The following is a 21,676-nucleotide window of genomic DNA, read 5'->3' as shown; positions in this document are numbered from 1 at the left end:
TCGTTGGGGATTTTCTTGGAATCCTACTCCTGGGTATATAAGCGGTTGTCTTGAACTCTCCCTATTTATTTATTTATTTATTTATTTTTTATTTCAAATCGTTTTTATTGAAAATTTTGGAGAAAAGAAAGAAAAGACAATACAATAAATCTTCCATTACATAGATTGATTCAAACATGCTATTAAGTGACAACTACACAAAGTTAAAGGAAAAATGAAGACAAGTATGTCCGGTATATCGCATCCAAGCTATCAGAGAGCACAATATTCACAGTGCATTCAGATGTAGATTATACAGCCAATGGAACATACATGGGTAACATACATTTGCAAGTCTACATCACGGGGGTTCAAAGTGAGAGGACGATGCATCTAGAGAGTTCCATAATTTTTTGCTGGAAGGTTTCCATGTAGCCGATTGCAGCGCTGGGTTATCTGCTCCTCTCAAATAGGAGAGCCACTCCAGCCAGATTTTAAAATTGACCTCCGCAGAGCTTTTCCATTTGCAAAGGATGACCTTGCATGCCAGTGTTAACATTACATCTAAAAGTTGGCCGTCATGGATGTCTGGCAACTGTGTGTCTAGTGCACCTAGTATAACGTAGATAAAGTCCTTCACAGGGTCAATTCCAAATATCTGGTGGATATAAGCAAAGATTTTCTCCCAGAATGTCTGCAATATAGGGCAGTAGAAAAGCATATGGGCAAGATCCCCGGTCGCCGTCTGGCAATTCCAGCAATTGGGTGTGTCTTTCAGATGGCATTTATACAACCTATGAGGAGTCCAGAATGTTCTGTTCAGCAACATGTATTTTGTCTGGCAAAGAATTGGAGATACCTTGTTGGACAATGTGGTGTTATATATTACATCCCAGTCTATCACTATTCCCGTTGAGTTAGATTCCGATTCCCATTTGCCTTCTACTAGCCTATGGGATTTCTTGGGCAAAGGTAGGAGTAGCTTATAGACTCTAGACACGAAATGGCCAGCATGAGTCAGAAGTGGCAGACGCGTCACAAGCCAAGGTGATTAAGTAATGAGGTTACGTTTAGGGATGGTGGATTTCAATTTCAGGAACTGGTAGAAATCTATGGGGGGCAGGTTATAAGTCATCTGCAATTTAGATGAAGGGAATGGGTTGTGTACCATCGTAGAGGTCCTTAACCATGTTAATGCCCTTTTCAGCCCACAAGTCCCAATAAAGGGTTTTGCCATCTATCTTGAACATAGGATTTCTCCACAGCGACAGAAAGGTGTTTTTTTTGATAACGGAATTAGTTCTATGGGATTGGTCAAGCCTTAACAGGGCTCGTCTAGTATTCAACAGGATGTATTTGGAATGAGGCAAGTGTGTTAAGTCCATAGTAAGGAGGGCTGGAAGGGGTGCATGTGCGATGATAGATTTTTCAATAGTTAGCCACACTGGAACATAGGATGGAGAGTCTACCAGCCAGAGAGCTCCCTGCTTGCAGAGGAAAGCCGTCTGGTAGTTCCTGAACGAGGGGAGGCCCAGGCCGCCTTTCTCTCTTGCTAGTTGCAACTTTTTTAATGATATCCTGGCTTTTTTCCCTCGCCACAGAAGCCCCCCAAACAGCTTATCCACTTTCTTGATAAAATCGTCCGTAAAAGTCATGGGGAGCATGCTAGCTAAATAGTTAACCAGTGGAGTGCACATCATTTTAAGAGTTTCAGCCCCACCCCACCAGGAGAGAAACTTGGGTGACCAGCCGTCTAACAGTGTGGAGATCTTTTTTAAGGTCAGTTCCTCAATCACTTTTAAGGTTGATATTAAGTCTTTCCCGAAATCCAGACCCAGGTATTTAAAATATTGTGGCTGCCAGGTGAGGCCAGAGGTTCCGAGTATGTCCTTATTTCCGACATTATTCAGGAGTTTGACCTCCGTTTTGTCCTTATTCTGTTTATAGCCTGAAACCCTAGAGTATTCATCGATAGTATTCATTAGCGCAGGAATAGCTTCATCAGCTCTTTCCGACATAATGAGTACATTGTCCGCGTATGCAGTTAGTTTTACAGTACAGCCATTGAATGGTATACCAGCAATGGCATAGTTATGCCTTATATGATATAGGAACGGTTCAATTGCTAGCAAGAACAAGGATGGGGAGAGAGGACAACCCTGTCTCGTTCCCTGTTTCAGACAGAGAGATGAGGAAAAGGAGCCACCTGCTCTAACCTTTGCAGTAGGACAGGCATATAGGGACATTACAAGTTTCGTGAATGTTACGCCTAAGTTGAATTTGTGTAACACTGCTTCGAGAAAAGCCCAATCTACTTTGTCGAAAGCCTTTTCGGCATCTAACGTGATTGCCGCTGTGGGGGTATCTAGAAGTTTTGCTTTCTCCAACACATGTGCCAGCACTCTGGTGTTATCACTGGACAGTCTATGCTTTAAAAATCCTGCCTGAGATGGATGGATTAGGTTGGGGAGAACTCGCTGAAGTCGGGCTGGGAGAATCAGAGCTAGGATCTTACAGTCGAGATTAATTAAGGAAATGGGTCTATAATTTTTTGGCAGGGATGGGTCCTTACCCTCTTTGGGGAGTACCGCTATAATTGCCTCCGCCAGGGTTCCCTTCACCTCACCTGTGTCGGTAATTTCTCGTAACAGGTGAAGAAGAGGGTCTACCAGAGAGGAGGTAACATTTTTGTAGAATTTAGCAGTGAAGCCATCAGGACCAGGTGCTTTACCACATTTTAGGCCTTTGATCGCTTTCTCTATCTCAATCGCCATGATCGGATCATTTAGACTCCGCTGTTCTTCCGATGACAGTTTTGGTAAATCACATTCATTTAGGTAGTCCTGAATCCTTCCCTCTTCTACCGACATGTTCTTAGCGTACAGGGTTTCATAGAAGTCCTTAAAAACTTCAGTTATTTCATTTGGATCCGAATGGCCTACCCCTGCAGAGTCCTTAATGACATTGATTGAGTTTTTCTGAACCTTGAATTTTAGGTAAGCGGCCAAGCTTTTGCCCGCCTTATTGGATTCGCAAAGTTTAAATCTTCGTCTTCTGTCCAACCATACACCTGCCCTTTCACTCACCAGTTTATTGTATTCGTATTTCTTATTAGTCATTGTGTTGAGTGTCTCGTTATCCCTATCTATCTGGTGTTTATTTTCTAATTCCGATATCTCACGTTCTAGTGTTTCCAATTTAGTGTTATGTTCTTTATTCATCACTGAACGAATTTTAATGCATATCCCTCTGAGCGTACTTTTCAAGGCCTCCCAACGTACAAGATCTGAGGTATCTCCTCTCCCATTCAGGTCTAGATACGAACGGATGGCGGATTGGATAGCAATCCGGTGCTGGTCTTTATTTAAGATCTCATCATTTAATCTCCACGATGTTTGTCTTGGGGAGGGTTTAATGTTGTTGATGGAGAGGGAGATACATGAATGATCCGACATGACTCTCGGCTCAATAGATGTATCCTCTATCCTCGGGACCCCATTCTGTGTAATAAAGATGCAATCAATACGTGAATATGAGTCGTGTGGGGAGGAGTAGAACGTGTAGTCCCTATCCGTGGGATTTTGTATTCTCCATGTGTCAACCAAGTGAAAACGATGGCTCAAATTAAGGAATGCATTATGTGATTTGTTTGGCTTGAAAGTGCACCGTGAGTCTCTATCCACGGTTGGGTCAAATGGAAGATTGAAATCCCCGGCCATTAAGTGCACGGCCGAGTCTGGAATAGTCTCGACTTGCTTCGCTAGTCCCTCCCAAAAGCTTAGATCACTAGTATTAGGGGCATATATATTGGTAACGTAAAATTCTGTGTTGTCTCTGCTCAGCTTGGCCGTAACCCATCTACCTTTTTCATCAGCCGATGAAGATAATAATTCCACCTTGGACTTTTTCGCTATTAGAATCAATACCCCGTTCTTCTTACCCACCGCCTCTGAACCTACCACCTCAGAATAGAACTTATTCCGTAACGTATAGAATTGTTTTGTGTCTAGTTTGGTTTCCTGTAATAACACAATATCGCCTTTTTGTCTACGTAAATAATCCAATATCTTTTGTCTTTTTATGGGTTGATTTAATCCTTTTACATTCAGGGACAAGATTTTTAATTTGTCCACGGTAGCCGCCCCAAGCGGCGTGTCAAGTGTAGGATGTATCATTTCAAACGGTAATGAACATTATGAGATCAGTATAATCCTCAAAGGAGTATGTTCCATGTGACTCAAAAGGTAAGGTTCCCCTCATCTTGCTGTGTGTGGCACTTGACTGACTAGGACCTCGAGCAATCGTGAGAGCTTGTAAGGATGGCATGCAAACGTCAAATCTTGTCAAAACAAAGAATAAGCATGAAAATGAAAATGAAACCGAAAATAAGACCAAAGCATACAGCATACACCCCCCACTATCCCCCCACTCCCCCTTCCCCAACCTCCCCAACCGCAAATAGTGAGCATGGTGACTTGAGGAAAATCGCAGTATTCCCTCCCGTCAATGTTAATATAGTGTAAACATTGGAACAACTTTTTGAAGCATTGAACTTTATGCTAAGCCTGCTAGATCCATGAACAATGTAAAACAACTACGGAACCACAGTTCCGACAATTCTAACCAAGACTTATATATTTAACAGCAAATGATACAACCTTGTGTTTGTAAATCTAGAGGAAGCCGTTGTGGACTAATTTACATTACCAGACTTACTGAGCTAGAGCATCCTAAAGTCTAGAAGGAAGTGATCTATGAGCAGGAGTGGCTTATTATCACCTGTCGTACCTATCCCCAACAATCTTAACACCTGAGGAAAAGCGTCAATACCGCACATTATGTAACATCATAATAACAGGTCACAGCAATAAAGTATAATAGTAACTCAGATCAATGAGGCAAAACGCTAGTTAGGCGCATACTCAGGCGAGCATAACAAGCAATAATGGTACAGAGGAGCCAAGAGTACAGTGGATTGCAGGAATTGTGACCAAGAGTAATGCGCTAGAGCAAAGCTTGCATTGGTAGGTGGAGTTGAAATGCGTTACTTACCTGTAACAGCAGTTATCCAGTATTGGTGTCTTTCATAGATTCACATGCCTGAATCATTCCCCGTCGCCGAGACGGGAGCCTCCGGTACATAAAAAAGTAATGTCCTAAGGACATACATAGAGAATATAGGCCTAAGGGCCTCCCCTTTTGGGGCCTTTCCACGTCCTTATGTAAAAGGACCGAACTCTCATCGTTAGCCAATCAGCTCCGACCTCCTTCTAGAACCTTCCCGGGAGGAGCCTCCGTCCCTCAGATTTTCGTACGCACCCAGCTAGGGTGTCGCAATGTAGACATAGAGGTACGTGAGTCCTTACCGGGGAGGCGGGAGGGTTGCATGTGAATCTATGAAAGACACCAATACTGGATAACTGCTGTTACAGGTAAGTAACGCATTTCTTATCCAGTATTTGGGTGTCTTTCATAGATTCACATGCCTGAATCAGAGTAGCCAGCAGTTATACATGCATAGTGGTAAAGCACATTCTCACATCTAGCAGGCCTGCATAGATTACAGACAACCTGAGAGAAACATGGTAACATACAGTCATGCATATAGCAGAGAAAACCATGAAGAATGTGCATACCTGGATGGCGGGACGAGGTAAGGCTCACCTTATTGGAAGAGATGGCGCAGCACCGCTTGTCCCACTGCAGCGTCCTTCTGCAGTTCGATGTCCAGGCAGTAGTGCTTGGAAAAGGTATGCGGGGACTTCCATGTCGCCGCTCGGCAGATGTCCAGGATCGTCACTCCAGCGAAGAGCGCTGCTGACGTTGACATCGCTCTGGTCGAGTGGGCAGCCACTCGGTCTGTCAAAGGCCGTCCGGCCTGATCATGGCAGAAAGCAATTGCTGATGAAATCCAGCGTGAGATGCTCTGTTTTGTCAAGGGCAGCCCCATTCTCGGGTTGCTGTAGGCTACAAAGAGTTGAGAAGACTTCCTGACGTCTTTGGTCCTGTCCAAGTAGAATTTGAGACACCTTTTAATGTCCAGGGAATGCAGCGCCCTTTCCGCTGCCGTGGAAGGGTCCGGAAAGAATGACTTGAGGACAATTGGTTCGTTCAGATGAAAGTCTGACGGCACTTTAGGAATGAATTTAGGGTTGGGCCTGAGTACCACTCGGTCGTGCCTGAATTGGAGATACGGTTCCTGAATGGACAGCGCCTGAAGTTCGCTGACCCTTCTGGCCGACGTCAGGGCTAGCAGGAGAGCCGTTTTCCAGGAAAGATGCTTGAGCGATGCCCGGTGTATGGGCTCGAATGGGAGTTTCATCAATTGGTTTAGCACCAAGTTCAATTGCCAGGTTGGAGGAACTTTCCGAGGCCTCGGAAAGGATCTGTAAAGTCCTTTTAGAAATTGTTTCACCAGTCGACTGGACCAGAGGGAGGGTCCCGATGGGGTCCTGGTGAACCTAGAAATCGCAGCCAGATGAACCTTAATGGAGGCGTGAGCCAGTCCCGATTGAGCCAGGTGCAGTAGGTATGGTAGCAGCTGTACTGGGGTGACCCGGAGCGGGTGTAAGTCGTGTTCCGAACACCACACGCAGAACCTCTTCCACTTCAGCGAGTAGGTCTTGGTCGTGCTGCTCGCTCTCGCCTTGGCCAGTACTGCCCTGCAGTCCTGCGGTATGTCTAGCTCCCCGAACTCAAGGTGCTCAGGAGCCAAGCCGACAAGTTGAGCGAACGGAGGTTCGGGTGGTGTACCTGGCCTCCGGACATTGTCAAGAGGTTCGGGAGTTGTCGCAGGTGAATCGGGGGCCTGGTGGATAGGCGAAGAAGATCCGAGAACCAATGTTGTCTCGGCCAGTACGGAGCAATCAGTATCAGCGTGCACGGTTCCGTCCTCATCTTCCGGAGGAGCCTCGGTATCATCGGGAACGGCGGAAAAGCGTACGCAAACACGCTGGACCAGCCGATGGAAAAAGCATTTCCCAGCGACCCCCGTTGGGGATGCCAGCTTGCGTAGCTTCGGCATTTGGTGTTCTCTGCCGTCGCGAAGAGATCGATCCTCGGGGTGCCCCATTGTGAGAAGACGTGGGCCACCGTGTCGCCGTTGAGCTCCCATTCGTGGGAGAGAGAGGTCTGCCTGCTGAGGGCGTCCGCGATAGTGTTCTCCTTCCCTGGAACGTACTCCGCCTTGAGGGAGAGGCCGTGCGCCACCAACCAGTTCCAGATTTTTTGCGATTCTCGTGAGAGAGAGAGAGATCGCGTTCCCCCTTGTTTGTTCAGGTAGTGCATCGTCGTGGTGTTGTCTGTTTTGACGAGCACAGGGGAAGAGCCGATGCGTGGGAGGAAGGCCTGTAGAGCCAGGTACACTGCCCTCAGTTCCAGGAGGTTGATGTGTAGTTGTGTTTCCTGGGCGTCCCATTTGCCGCTGACTCGAAGGTCTAACAGTACTGCGCCCCAGCCTTCCAGTGAGGCATCGGTCGTGATGACCAGTGGTGCCGGCGGCAGGAGGAACGGCAATCCGGCCGTCAGGTGAGTCCTGTTTCTCCACCACAGCAGGGCCTTTATGATGGCCGGCGTGATTGTGAGAATGTCGTCGAATGAGCCTGAACACTGTTTCCATTGTCTCGCCAACGCTTCCTGTAGGGGGCGCATGCGGAGCCTGCAGTGCGGTACGAGGAGAATGCATGAAGACATCATCCCTAGCAAGGAGGTGAACGTCCGGACCTTGATGCGAGGCTTCTTGGCCACCGCCGTGGCCAGAGACAGTACTTTGCAGATCCTGTCCTCTGAGGGGAAAGCCTTCGCATGCTCCGTGTCCAGGGTTGCCCCTAGGAAGGTGATCCTCGTTGACGGAGTAGTGCATGATTTTTTGAGGTTGATCGTCAGACCCAGCTGTTGGAAAAGAGCGCTGCAGGCGTTGAAGGAAGCCAGCGCGTCCTCCGGGGAAGGAGCCTTCACCAGCCAGTCGTCCAGGTAGGGGAACACCTGGTGACCCCTTTGTCGCAGGAAGGCAGCCACGGGCGCCAAGCACTTTGTGAAGATACGTGGGGCAGATTTGAGGCCAAACGGCAAGACCTTGAACTGGTAATGTCTGCCCGCTATTTCGAACCTTAGGTATTTCCTGTGCCTGACGAGGATGGGGACATGGTAGTAGGCGTCCTGTAAGTCTAGGGAGACCATCGAGTCGCCTCTTTCCAGTGCACCCAGGATCTCCTGGATTGTGACCATCCGGAAGGATTGACTCCGTAGGAAGGCGTTGAGCGCCCGGAGGTCTAAGATCGGCCTCCACTTGTCCCCTTTCTGTTGGACCAGGAAGAAGTGGGAATAAAAACCCTTCCCTTTCTGGGAGTCCGGGACCTTTTCGATGGCTCCTTTGACTAACATGGCAGCGACTTCCTGGAGAAGGAGGTGCAGGTGTCTGTGAGTACGCTTCAGTGGAGGGGTGTTGGGAGGGGTGTTGACCAGTTCCAGGGAATGTCCAAATTGAATTATTTGTAGTACCCACCGATCCGTAGTGATTTTTCGCCAATTGTGGAGGAAGTGGGTCAGTTTTCCCCCAATTCGAAAGGATTGAGACGGTGGTGGGACTGGCCGGAGTAAGTGGTCACTGGCGGCCGCCAGCGCCCTTCTTGGCGGATTTGCCTCTGAAGGACGATCTCCCATAGGATGACTGTCGGGACTGTTGTTTCTGTTGGGGTTGGTTCCTGTTGCCATAGGAATAGGACGACCGATTTTGGTAGGAACCTCTGTAGGAGTACTGACCTCTGGAGCGGCCTCCCCGAAAGGATTGGTTCCGGGACTGGAGGGAGCCCAGAGCCCTCGCCGTGTCGGTGTCTTTTTTGATGGCCTGGAGTGCCTCGTCTATCTTTTCCCCAAAGAGGAATTGCCCATCGAACGGCATATCCAGTACCTTAGATTGGACCTCCTGCCGAAAAGACGTCGCCTTGAGCCAGCCCTGGCGGCGGAGCACGGCAGCCCCTGCCAACTGGCGGAATCCCGTCATGGCTGCGTCGATGGCGCAGTCGATAATTTCAGCCGCGGAGTTTTGTCCTTCCGCCAGAAGAGCTTTCACCTCGTCCTGGACCGTGGCCGGCAGGCCTTGCAGGTAGGGAGCTATGTCTTCCCATAGCTGGCGGTTGTATCGGCCCAGGAGGGCGATGGAGTTTGCCACCTTGATGGACATGGCGGATGTGGTGGAGAACCTCTTGCCTATGGTGTCCAGCTTCCTTCCTTCCTTGTCCGGGGGCGCGGACAGCGGCGAGGAGGGGTTTCGGGATTGTTTTTGGGCCGCCTGAGTGACAACCGAGTCCGGTTTGGGGTGGCCGGTCAGGCAGGCAGGTGCGGAGTTCGGGGCCTTATATTTTTTGTCTAGGCGCGGAACCACCGCCGGCACCGAGGCAGGCGTGAGCATCAGCTTCTTGCCCTGTTCCCATAGAAAGTCTATCAGAGGAATAGACTTGGTCGATTTCTGTGTGTGCTCCTTGAAATCATGGAGGAAGCATTCCGTTTCCGCGGATTCCACCGCCATGTGAAACCTCCTTGCAGCTCTGTCCACCAGTTTGTGGAAACCTCCCACGTCCGCTGCTTCAGAGTGGCGTGGTCTCGGGGATGCCGGGGCAGACGAATGGTGTGATGACGCAGCATCGGCATCGTCGTCTCTGTGGTCCGAGGCGACGTCTTGCACCTCGCCTTCCTCTAAGTCCGTGTCATCCTCCTCGCTTTCCGATGAATCCTCCGCCTGTGTTTGCGGTCGGAGTTGGCTCCGAGGACGGGCCGGGGGAGCGGAAGGGTGCGAGGCCGACGGTTGCGCTTGGGTGACCGGAACCTGGGCACCGCTGTCTGCGTCCGGGAACCTTCGTTTATAGTCCTGCACCAGGGATTTCAAATCGTTGACCAGAGACAGTGGCAAACAGATCATCGGGGTTTTCACCGTGTCTACGGTCAGGGAGCTGCCTTGATACGTCACTCCGTCCCGGATCTCTTGGACGTCCTGGTGTTCTTCGTGAACCTCCTGTTCTTCGTCCGACTCCTCACTCTGTAGTGTGTCTTGTTCTTCCTCGGGTGCCAACTCCACCGTTGGGAGAACCGAGGGCGTTGGACTCGAGTGAATAGAGACTTCGACCAATCTCGATTCTTTCCAAGATGGCGCCGGGGTCTCTTCCGACGACGTGCGTGAAGATAGCGCTCCCGCCAAGCGTGCCGGTGATTTGGGCACCTCCGTCAGGGTTAATGGTACCAATTTTTGCGGGGGTAAGGGTTTCGCCGCCTTACTGATGTTAGGGTCGTGGACCTGGGATATCTTTGTCGAAGGTGTGGTTCTTGAACTTGACTTCGACTGTTTAGGAGACGAACTTGACTTCGATGGCTTAGGTGACGAGCCTTCGGTATGAGGTGTTTTCGGCGAAGGCGTACCTGAAGATTCAGACCTCTTAGGTGACGAAGAGGCGGCCTTCGTATTGGATGAAGGTTTCAGAGGAATGGTCGAGGAGACCGGTGCGCCTGAGGACGCAGTGGTGGTCGTCGTGGTCGCCGTGGAGGGCGATGAGGCCGTAGTAGTCGACACAGTGGTCGTAATTGAGGTGGTCCGCTTAGTAGATGGAGCGGGCTTCTTGAACCTCTGGCCATCCTTAACAGACACGGAGGAGGTGGTGGAGCGTGCCTCCGAAGGCTTCCTGTGCGCCTTCTTAGGAGGAGTGTCTGTCTCTCCAGGGGATTGCACCCTGGGTCTCTTCTTGGAGACTTTGGAGGTCGCGGAGACACTACCCTCGGAAGATTCCAGAGTGTCTCGGACCTTAAGCCTGTCGAGCCATTCGCGAAGGCGAGTTTCCCTTTCCTTAACCGTCTTCTTTGGGAAGGCTCTACACACCCTACACTTGTCAGTGACGTGGTCAGGGTACAGGCAATATAAGCACAGGTCGTGCTTGTCCTCCGCTTGAATCCGTTGCTTGCCGCAGGAGGAGCAGGCCCTCAGGAGGGCTTTCTTCTGTGAGTCCGCCATGGACGAAGTTTTCTTATTAGATTCCGACATGTAGTCGATGCTAGGATGAAATCCTTTTCGTACAAAGTGAACTTCGGTGAAGTTTGAGACTTCGAATTTTGGAAACCTGAAGAGCTCAGGTTGGAGACTCCCTAGCACAACGTGCGGTAGAAAAATCTGAGGGACGGAGGCTCCTCCCGGGAAGGTTCTAGAAGGAGGTCGGAGCTGATTGGCTAACGATGAGAGTTCGGTCCTTTTACATAAGGACGTGGAAAGGCCCCAAAAGGGGAGGCCCTTAGGCCTATATTCTCTATGTATGTCCTTAGGACATTACTTTTTTATGTACCGGAGGCTCCCGTCTCGGCGACGGGGAATGATTCAGGCATGTGAATCTATGAAAGACACCCAAATACTGGATAACTGGAATGTATCACCTGATGACCATCTACTTGGCAGATCAACCCTTGTCTTAACCAGGAGAGTGTAACCCTGGCCGTACAACCACCAGAGCCACAGGCCCATTGTCATGGTGAATCAGTGCGACCAGTAGGGTCGTATCATAGATAGGATAATCTAAGAATACTCATTTGTATCCAGAAGCCGAGGCCGCCATATTGTCGGGATTGTTGGTGTCCATGTCGCGTTCTTCCAAATCATCTAACATACGTTTGAGTTTCATGGGGTCTGAAAAGATGTGAGGAGACCCACGAACAATCACTCTGTACTTTGCTGGGCCCACAAAGCCAAATTGATAGCCCCTTGATTTCAGTTGTGGACGTAGGGCCAGGAATGCTTTCCTCACATCTACCGTATCTTTGCTATAGTCCTGTGAGATGTAGATTTTTGCGTCCTTCCATAAAATATGGTTGTGTTTCCGGACAAAGGCGAGGATTTGTTCCACGTGCTGATATCGTAGTGGCTTACAAACGATGGGTCTGGGACCTTTTTGCGTTTTGGTGATCCTTCCCGGAACTCTGTGTGCCCTATCGAACTCTAGGGGATGGACGAAGGTCAAATTTGTGGCTTGAGCAAACCATGATTCCAGAAATTGAACACAGGAGCCCTGTGATTCCTCGGATCTAAGCATGGGCGGAAAATCCGTTACGCTCGCGGATTTTGCGGATTTTCGGTAAATTCGCAATCCGCGAGATTCGCGAATTTCCCGCAAAATCCGCAAATCCGCGAGCAGCGGATTTTATGGCTTGCTCGCACTGTTCGCGTGAGTTCGCGGCTTCCCAGTTCAACTTCGCGCCCCGCGAATAAGCGCTAAATTGCAGAAATACGATCTTAGCAAAACTGAAACTACTTACCAGGTTCAAAAGTTCAAGCTCATCATTAGTAGCCATTTCCTGTAGTGCTTCCTGAGGGGCCCCTCCAGAGTTCAGTTGCCTACTTGCAACTATTATGTGACCCTGCTCTGACCCTCAGAATAGTTACACAAAGATCCTGAATTACAGCTAAGGCAGACAAGCAGGAGCCAGGCTGGAAGTTCAAATCCAGTGACACATTAATCAGCCCCTAATTCATTATTGTCAGTTGGGGCAGGGCAGGTGTTGTAACTAATTTTGCAACAATGAAAGCACTTAGCAAGTGCAAAAGATCACTAATCAGGAAGCACTAAGGAAGCAGGTGCCAGCTAAAAAAATATTCTGTGACACATTAATCAGCCCCAAATTAATTCAGGTCACTTGAGGCAGGGAAGGTGTGCTTTGCTTTGCCACAATAATGTACACTGGACAACCAGAGGGTGCTGTGATGAAACAGAGGGTGGCATGGGTGGGCCAGAGGGTGGCATGAGTAGTCAGAGAGTGGCAGTGGTGACAGAGAGTGGCAGTGATGAAGAAGAGTGTCCCAAACAGGCTGGACACGTAGAAACAACAAGTTCGCAAAACTTGCGACCCGACAGGTAAGTTCGCGTTTGCGAAATTGTACAAAACCCTCGCGAACTGGCAGAAACCCGCGCGAACACAAAAAAAAAAAATTTGCGAGAATTTGCGGATTGCGAGTTCGCAAATCCGCAAAATTTCGCGAACGCGAGATTCGCAAAATTCGCCCATGCTTACTCGGATCCCTCCGGAACCCCGAAAATGCGCAGGTTCCCTCTCCTATTCCTGTCCTGTAATTCTGCCAGCTTCCTTGTTGTTTGGTCCGAAGATATGTTCAAATTTTTTAGAGCCGCACATGTTTTAACTTCAATGTCCTCAAGTCGGCTAATCCTTGACTCCGTCTCTGCAAGACGCGCGTTAGTGTCCCTAATATCCTGCCAAATTGCCACTACTTCTTCTTTGGTTGTCTTGGCTAGGTCCTTAACCTCATCTAACTTGCTTAGGATCATGTCTATTGCATCGGTGGTGACTCTCTTGGGTTTGATAGGTGATCCTGGGTTCGAATGGTCGGACTTAACCCTTTTCAGGGTGTTTTGCTCTTTGGTGTCCATTGTGCCTGCTCCGGAGTCTAGCCTTTGCCTCGTGGGAGACGTCGCTACAAGCACGTAGAGCTGGTGTGTGTTGACTCCGCTGGGTTATATGGGAATCACAGAGCAAGGAAACAGGCGATGGGACCATAGAGGGTCTGATCCGAATGGGGACTTATCCGAAATGTAACTTGGTCGATATCTTTGATTTGGCACGTGTAGCAGTAACACACTTCCTCTTATTGTGGTATTACCAAGGGCATGGAAAGTCTCTCACAGCATTTGTAAGCGTACTGCCATAGAACCTACAGCAGATCACACAGCATATAAAAGTTCCTCCTCATTGATGTCAATTGTAGGCTAAACAGGTTAATTCGAGCTGTGACGCTATCTCTTTGGGTCAAAGACAATGAGAGCCGACATTTTTAAGCACTGTAGGGGACTCAGCAACTGAGGATATTTTGAAAAACCCCATTCTCCAGTTTTCATTCACTCTGTTTCTGTGTCACACGTGGAAACCAGCTATGATTGAGGTCCTACACATATTCGGATTCGATGCAAGACCACTTTTGGTATATATCTAGACACAGTTGGCCCAGGCCGCGATTGTGAAGCCTCGAGGAAGCACCCTTGGCTCTGATTTTGAGCGCGCTCCGGGACGCTGTAAAAGATCGCATATGACCGCCAGGACACGTGGCTTCATGAGAGCAAGCACTGCACTTCAGGGACTCGTGTGCGCCACTCGCTTGCCAGACCCTCATCAGCTGGATAGACTCTGTGCTCAAGGGGTACTATGACTGTTAATTTACTGTTGTGTAATTTTCAGTATTGTTCATTATTGTTCAGTTAGGGTTAGAGGCGTAATTAGATTGTGTCAGGCATTTGCAAAAAATGGCGTCCGCCATCTTGGTAAAGGTGCAGGGTGCCAGAAGCGTTAGCATGGCGATCCGTGTAGAAGCCGGAGTGTACTCACGCGTCCGCAGCACCGAACAGCGCTGTTGCCCCAGGTCGGACTTGAGCCCCCTAAGCCTTCAGTGCATCTCGGAGAAGTTGGTTGGCTTCGTTCGGTGTTCGCGTAGCACTGCGCACTCGCTTCCCCGTCGGCGTCACGGCTGGAGCGATCCGGGTCTCGTCAGAAGTTTGCAGGTTCTCGGGCAACTCCGCTCACAAAAAGCAGCTCACCGCATTCCCTCCGTCCTCCGATTCACGGAACTGCTATCGCATCCCAGGTTCAGCTGGATAGAAATGTTCCAATCTCTTATTTGGGATCGCGTTACGGGAGGAGAGACGCTCTAAACCGCCATCTTCCTCGGCGTCCAAACCACGCCCCCCAAACTCTCCCTATTTATAATTAATCTTTATAATATGAAGGACTTCATATTGAATGGAAAGGGCTTTCTAAATAGGGTCTCAGTTACCGTTGTAGTGATATTCAAAGATAAATATAGACTGAACACAGTCAATTTCCCACAATGTATTTGTTTTTAAGCATGGATAAAAACAGAAAATATTTATTTTCAAGTGATTCTGAATACTGTCAGTCATGACCCCCAAGCCAATAGCTGTGTCAAGTGACATCTAACAGAGTTATAAAAAGAAGGTTTTCTAAAGAGTTAAATACAGCTGAAGATGTGCACACGGATGATACTGAAATGTGCATGCATTTTGGTGAGTAAAACCGGTTCCCATCTTTAAAACCCTTACCAGACAGGGAAGCCGAAATTATCAGATATCTTGTGACCCAGGAATGATGTGTTGCCACAAACCTGAATGTTCCAGACCAAACTGACATATTTTCTGATTTTATGTACAGATGATAGCTCTTTCTGGTCATCAAGTAACCAATTTCACTTGTTTAGCAATAGACGATTCATAACTGACATGTAAGGGTGAAGTCTGCATATACATTTCACACGATGCTACTAAATGTGGGCTGATTAGTTTGCTTAATAAATAATGTTAGGGAGAAATGTGTGTGTGTTATTTGTCATGAGAGATGTATCTAAATTTAGGACTTGCTGAGGACTAAATTAAGTCAAATATGTCTTAATATGTAAAACCATAGGATCTTAAGAGAGTAAACTTTTTTTTTACATCACTAAATTTACACACCAGCATCACTTTGATTCTTGCCTTTTAAATGGCTCTTAAAGTAGATTAAAATATGAATGCAGCACAGACATTACAGCTGTACCGTGAATATGTGTTGGAACCCACTCTTAAACTGGCCTAAACCTGCTGCAGCTGATGCACTGGCACATCTGCAAACAGAGCAGCATTACCAACTTGAGAAGAGGTCACTTAAACCCATTATAATGTGAGATTTTTATATTTATTGATGTTTTAATTGGTTTTAATCATTAAATATAGTCATACATTTCTCATATCAGTTTACAGTGAGGCACATTATGAACTGCAATGAGTAAAATAAAAAAAATGAAGATGAGAAAGAAGGGTTAAATTCCAGTCCACTCTTTCATCGTGTCAATCGGATAAGAATTATCGCTATTCATTAGTTCTTTTAATTAATGCTTTTTACTGGTGCAATTAATCAGTTTTGAGCTAGTCCGTGGGTATTAATACGTGAATGGCATTATTACAACTGTAATTACGATGGCTTGTCATCTGATAATAATAGCACTAATGACGATGGTTTGTCATCTGATAATAATAGCACCAATTATTTACAGCGCTACTAAACAAGAAAACGGCGGTAAGAAGGCTACCTAAATTTAAAAAAAAGGAAGTACATTTGTGTTTATGTTTACAACAATGTGTATATGAATTATGTTTGAAAAAGGGTGCTGTAAAGGAGTGTGGCACTACAAATGAAAGGTGTTTAGTGCCCAGATTGTGCTACAAAGAGGAAGGGAAACATGCTGACAAGCAAATTCTGACTCCAGTGCTCCACCTCTGGCCCTATTTAGATCAGTGGCCCTAGGCAATGTATGGGGGTGGTGGATAAAGCTGGATTGTGGAAGGGTTGGGAGAGGGATTTTTGAAATCTCGAGTGACACGTCCACCCTTCCCCTCCGATCATGTTGGTGCCTGTGGATAGCAGCCAAGTGGGGAATAATTGGGGTTTGAGGGTGGGGAGATGTGCTTCTCCAGTATTAGGGTGTCTTTCATAGATTCACATGCTTGAATATTCCCCGTCGTCGGTGTGGGAGTCCCACGGTAAATAAAATAGCAATAACATACTAATAATATGTATATGTAAAAACATAACACATGAAATACACATTAGAAAAAAGGTAGTAAATGCCTAGACATAATTCCACGATACACGCACAAGAGTGACCACAGAGTCTATGAGGAGAAGAGAGCCTCTGAGGGGAGGTGGGCGGGTCGCATGTGAATCTATGAAAGACACCCTAATACTGGAGAAGAACAATTGTTACTTACCTGTAAAAAGGTGGTTCTCCAGTATTGGTGTCTTTCATAGATTCACATGCGACCCGCCCACCTCCCCTCAGAGGCTCTCTTCTCCTCAAAGACTCTGTGGTCACTCTTGTGCTACGAAAATCTGAGGTACTGAGCTCTGAGGAGAAGGTTCTGGACGGCTGCTGGCGCCTGATTGGCTACAGTTTGGACCAACATAATGACAGGAATAGACTACAAGTGTCTTTTTCTCTCTTCATGTATTCCTATGTAGAATTATGTCTAGGCATTTACTACCTTTTTTCTAATGTGTATTTCATGTGTTATGTTTTTACATATACATATTATTAGTATGTTATTGCTATTTTATTTACCGTGGGACTCCCACTCCGACGACGGGGAATATTCAAGCATGTGAATCTATGAAAGACACCAATACTGGAGAACCACCTGTTTACAGGTAAGTAACAATTGTTCATTTTTGAATAAAAATGAGTGTTAAATACTCCTTTGGCGAATCCAGCCAGCTTGGTACACCCCTTATCAATGCACCTGTCATTTGGAAGCTCGGGCCAGAATTTCAGTCTCATTGAAATACATTAAAATGCATAGATAATTTGAAAATTTACAATAGTTAAACTTAATTCTTTTTATGAAAACATAACCTGACCAGCATTTTGCACTTCGTTTTTAAAATGGCCATTTTTACTGCTATGACCCTCCAAGTTATTTATTCAGTTGATTGCGTTTCAGTGTAGGTTCAATTTACAGTCTATTAACATCAGAGGAGCAGACTCAAAAAACGGAAAATTTGAGGGCTATAGGGCAGGCAGACTCAGTGGCGGTTCCTCCGCTATGGTGGAGGAACGTCGCCTCCCCAAAAAACTTTAAAAAAAACAAACATTTGTTTTATTTCTCCTTTCCTGTCATCTTGGGGGAAGAGCCTGGGGGTTGACACCACTGAGTGGAGTGGTGTGTGCACCACCTTCACTGCACATGACGGTTTGTCCAACCATCCAAGGCCGGTCAAACCGTCATGCTCAGTGAAGCTCTGAGAGAGCAGGCACAGACTCCCAGTCTGTCCTGGAGCGCTAATCAAAAGCACTCAGGCCAATCCTGAAGCTGCTTTCATGCGAGGACAGTTTCAGGATTGGCAGCAGGAAAGGCTGGGATGCTGTGCCTGAAGAAGAGGAAGGAGCAGAGGAGTGTGACGCGGCCTGCGGAATGGAATCTTATTTTTTTATTTCTCCCCTCCCTTCGCGACCCCTATGCCTCTCTCATCCTGCCCCTCGTAGCAAACACCGTCCGCTACTGCAGGCAGTGACGTATCTTATGGGACAAAGTAAGACATTGTTAGCATATTTTGGTTTTAGTTGATGTTTTAGTTGATGTTGGCAGGGAGCCTGGCTTATGGGAAAGGTTGTTACCGTGTCCCTGCGATATGTTTACTACTAAAGAACCTAGTGGTATATGTATGAAAATATCATTTTGCGAGTCCCTAATAGCACTTTTTTGCGAATTGCTATAAAGGACTTGCAAAATGCAATGCATGTAGGAATCGCAATAATAATTGAGATTCCTACATATTCCTTAATTGTGACTCGCAAATTGTGAATCGCGATTAAGGAATACCTTCCCATTGATTCCTATGGGCCTACAGGCCCATTGGAAAGAATGGGAAGACATTCGCAATTTGCGAGTACCCATTAGGTACTCGCAAATTGCGAATGTAATTCTAAGGGTGTCAAAAGGACACCCTCTTGCACCCCTGAAATATGTATGTGTGCACATGTGGTGCACATGCATGCCCTGAGGGCATGTATGTGCGCCACATGGCACTTTGAAAAATGCTTGTGTGCACACGTGGTGCACATACATGCCCTAAGGGGATGTATGACGCACTTTGAAAAATGCAAAAAAGTGCATTTTTCACAGAAATCGCAAATTACCACCAACTTGAAATTGGTGGTAATTTGCGATTTCTTAAGCCAAAATTGCACAACTTGGGTGCTTCCTGCATTGCACTTAAGGAATCGCAATTTGCTATTCCTTAAATGCTTTTGTTAAATAGGGAATCGGAAATTTTGCGATTCCCTATTTTGCGAGGGCCTTTTGGGATGATACATCCCCAAAGGGATGTATCATCCAAACAGGCTGATTCTGAGAATAGGCCCGTTTGCGAACGGGAAATGGGTTTGATTCATGTGCCCCAAATATGTAATATGGTTGCTTACTTTATTTCAGTTATATTCTGTATATAAAATGCTATGTTTCAACAAACGTCACTCCATATCTGCTAAATCATTGACAGCTACATTAGGCGATGCATCATATTACAGCTGCGTAGTTACTTGTTCTTCAAAAGGCTATTGACACTAGATCAGTTAAATATTACTTTGTCATTCTCTTGACTCTCCACGTTATCCAAAATGTAAATTGTTTGAAGAAGTTAACTGGAACCAAAAAGGGATGGTAGAAGAATGATAGAGGTAAAAAAGCATGAATGTACAATATCATAAAAGTACTCACACAAAATGCAACTGAAAAAAGATTGGTTTGGCAGACCTAGTATCTTCCTGAAGAAAAACATAATAATAAACATTTACATTTCAGTCCACCACTAAAGCATCTGTTTGGATTAATGACACCGTTGTAACCTTTTCACACTTTTATGTAAAGGGTGTATTCTTTAATTTCTTTCAGCACTGACCTTACCCCTGAGAATCCCCTCTGGGTTGGGGCCTGGTGGGTGGGCTTCCTCGGAGCCGGTGCAGCTGCCTTTCTGATCTCTGTTCCTCTCCTGGGATACCCTCAACAACTTCCAGGTATGAACTCATACATTCCGCTTTCAATTTTTGAAGGTCTACTAGATAAAAGATGTGTATTGTTTGGTTCAGCTCCATCATTTTCAGTCCAATTGTGAGCATCAATTGCGGAATCTGTTTAAGTGAACTACTTGATGGCACATATGCTGATGAAAAAACACAGGATGAGCCATTTAAGGCAAATTTAATACCTACTATAAATTAAAAGAAAGCATCTTTAGAGTTCACCATGTTTGGATTTGTTAGCCTCTGGATGATGTCATAGTGTTGGCACAGAAGTGCAGCTCTTCCTTGAAGGAACAGACACAAAATTGGGTGACAAGAAAGAGGGACATTTTGCATAACTATGCAAGTACAAAACAACACCAAATAACACGTTTCTGCAAATTAATTTTTGAAGGGCATGGTTTTCTAATTGACTTTACATTCCACCAATTCAGGGCATAATTTACAATGACATTCTCACTACACATTGATGGCTTGTAAAGTGCTGGTGAAAAGTCATTAAGAATGTATGTATGTTTGTATGTGGTAGAGTGAGACCAGAATATCATTGTCAGAATATCAGCCTCCATAAAAATTGTGTTGTAAATATTGTTTACAAAAGTATCTTTCTGTTGGAGTTAATAACACAAAATCTACACCCAGTGGGATAATATTTTGGTAAATGTTATTTAGGACAAATCATGTATCTCAGGCAATAGTTCTGTATACTATATTCTGACATATGATCATATGTTCTTTGCATAGCTCAAAGTTAGGACAATGATTTAAAGAGTGAAAGACAAAGATACAATCAGAGATTGAGTCTAGGCAATGGGCAATGTGTATATGCTGGATTTCCAGGCTATAGTTATGTACTTGAAACTCTTGAAGTGAGAACTGTGATAGGAGTGCCTTGGGGGCGGAGGTTAGTGAATGTGCTGGCAAAAACAATTCAGAACTAGTTTCAGCCTTTCATCTTGGACATTCATTACATTGAGCAATGGGAGGCCTGCCTGCAGCCTGTCCAGCTTTCACAAACTGCAAGTGGACCTCGGTTTACAAATTTGCTGGCACTCAGCGTGGATGAAATAAAATCAACAAATTACAGACAAGTGGAGAGGTCCTTTCTTTCAGATAAAATCCTACCAGCTGAGGCTTACTAGAGGGTTCCATCTCGCAATTCCCTATTGACTTCGATTTTGTTTATGTCTTTCAAGATGTGTACTCCCAAAATGTTAAGACCTACAATAATTATATTTTCAAAAGAAGAAATCACTTTCAATTTTTGGGTAAAAAATATTATCTTTCTTCAAACAGAAAATTCTGTTGGCCAAGGCAGGCCTGCTGGGCTTAGCTTTCCAATGTGGTGTCTGTGTGCCAACTTGCAAGCTTTGTCATCAGCATTCAATCCCACAGGGATAATTCCTAGAAAAGGATTTATGTAGAAGAAAACATTACTATTTCTCCTGTATTGAATCTTTCATAGATTCACATGCTTGTATCTTCCACGTCGTCATGGTGGGAGTCTCACGGTAAAAGAATAACCATAGCAGTAAAAGAAAAAAACTGCATAAAAAACCCATAGGGAAATATAGTTTAGTAGCTTATCACTATTATTATGTGGCCCAAACACCAACCAATCAGCTGCCAGCCCTGAGATCACAATCCCCAGCAGAGCCACCATACCTCAGATTTCCAGCCGCCGTTGTGTGAGAAGGAGTCTCCCTGAGCTCTGCTCAGTTCTTGATACTTGGTGAAATTTTGACCTTTCTACAGCTCTTGGATTGAGGTACTGTTTTTCCTCTCTTATTTCACCATGTCTGAAGGCTCTAGGAAGAGGCTTTTCAGATTTTACAAATCTTGTGGGAAGGCCAAATTATATTCTGAGGACCCTCACAAAGAATGCCTATACTACCTTCAGCCTAAGCATGTCCCTAAGGAGTGCAAGTACTGTCGCACTTTTTCGGCAAAAACCTTGAAGGACAGAGAAGCACGCTTGTTATTATGGCTTCAGAAGAAGAAGAATACCTCAGACTCTGGGGTCTGATGAGGGAGTTGTCTGAAGAGAAAGTTGAGGTGAAGAAACAGAAAATGGAAAAACCAAAAATCAAAGACTCA

At 46.2% G+C, this 21,676-nt stretch overlaps 1 protein-coding gene across 1 annotated transcript in view; it reads left to right on the top strand.

The window, feature by feature from the left end:
• The window catches only part of LOC147706353 (solute carrier organic anion transporter family member 4A1-like), a 345,292-nt gene that overhangs the window by 19,806 nt on the left and 303,810 nt on the right, over positions 1 to 21,676 (top strand). The window contains exon 3 of the mRNA XM_086932845.1: positions 19,452 to 19,573. Coding sequence (XP_086788971.1) covers positions 19,452 to 19,573 — 122 coding nt within the window. The remainder of the gene's footprint in view (positions 1 to 19,451; positions 19,574 to 21,676) is intronic.

Source organism: Lissotriton vulgaris, chromosome 7 (genome assembly GCF_964263255.1).
Source record: "Lissotriton vulgaris chromosome 7, aLisVul1.2, whole genome shotgun sequence".
NCBI lineage: Eukaryota > Metazoa > Chordata > Amphibia > Caudata > Salamandridae > Lissotriton > Lissotriton vulgaris.
The sequence above is the reverse complement of the archived record's forward strand: the minus strand, read 5'-3'. Positions and strand labels throughout refer to the sequence as shown.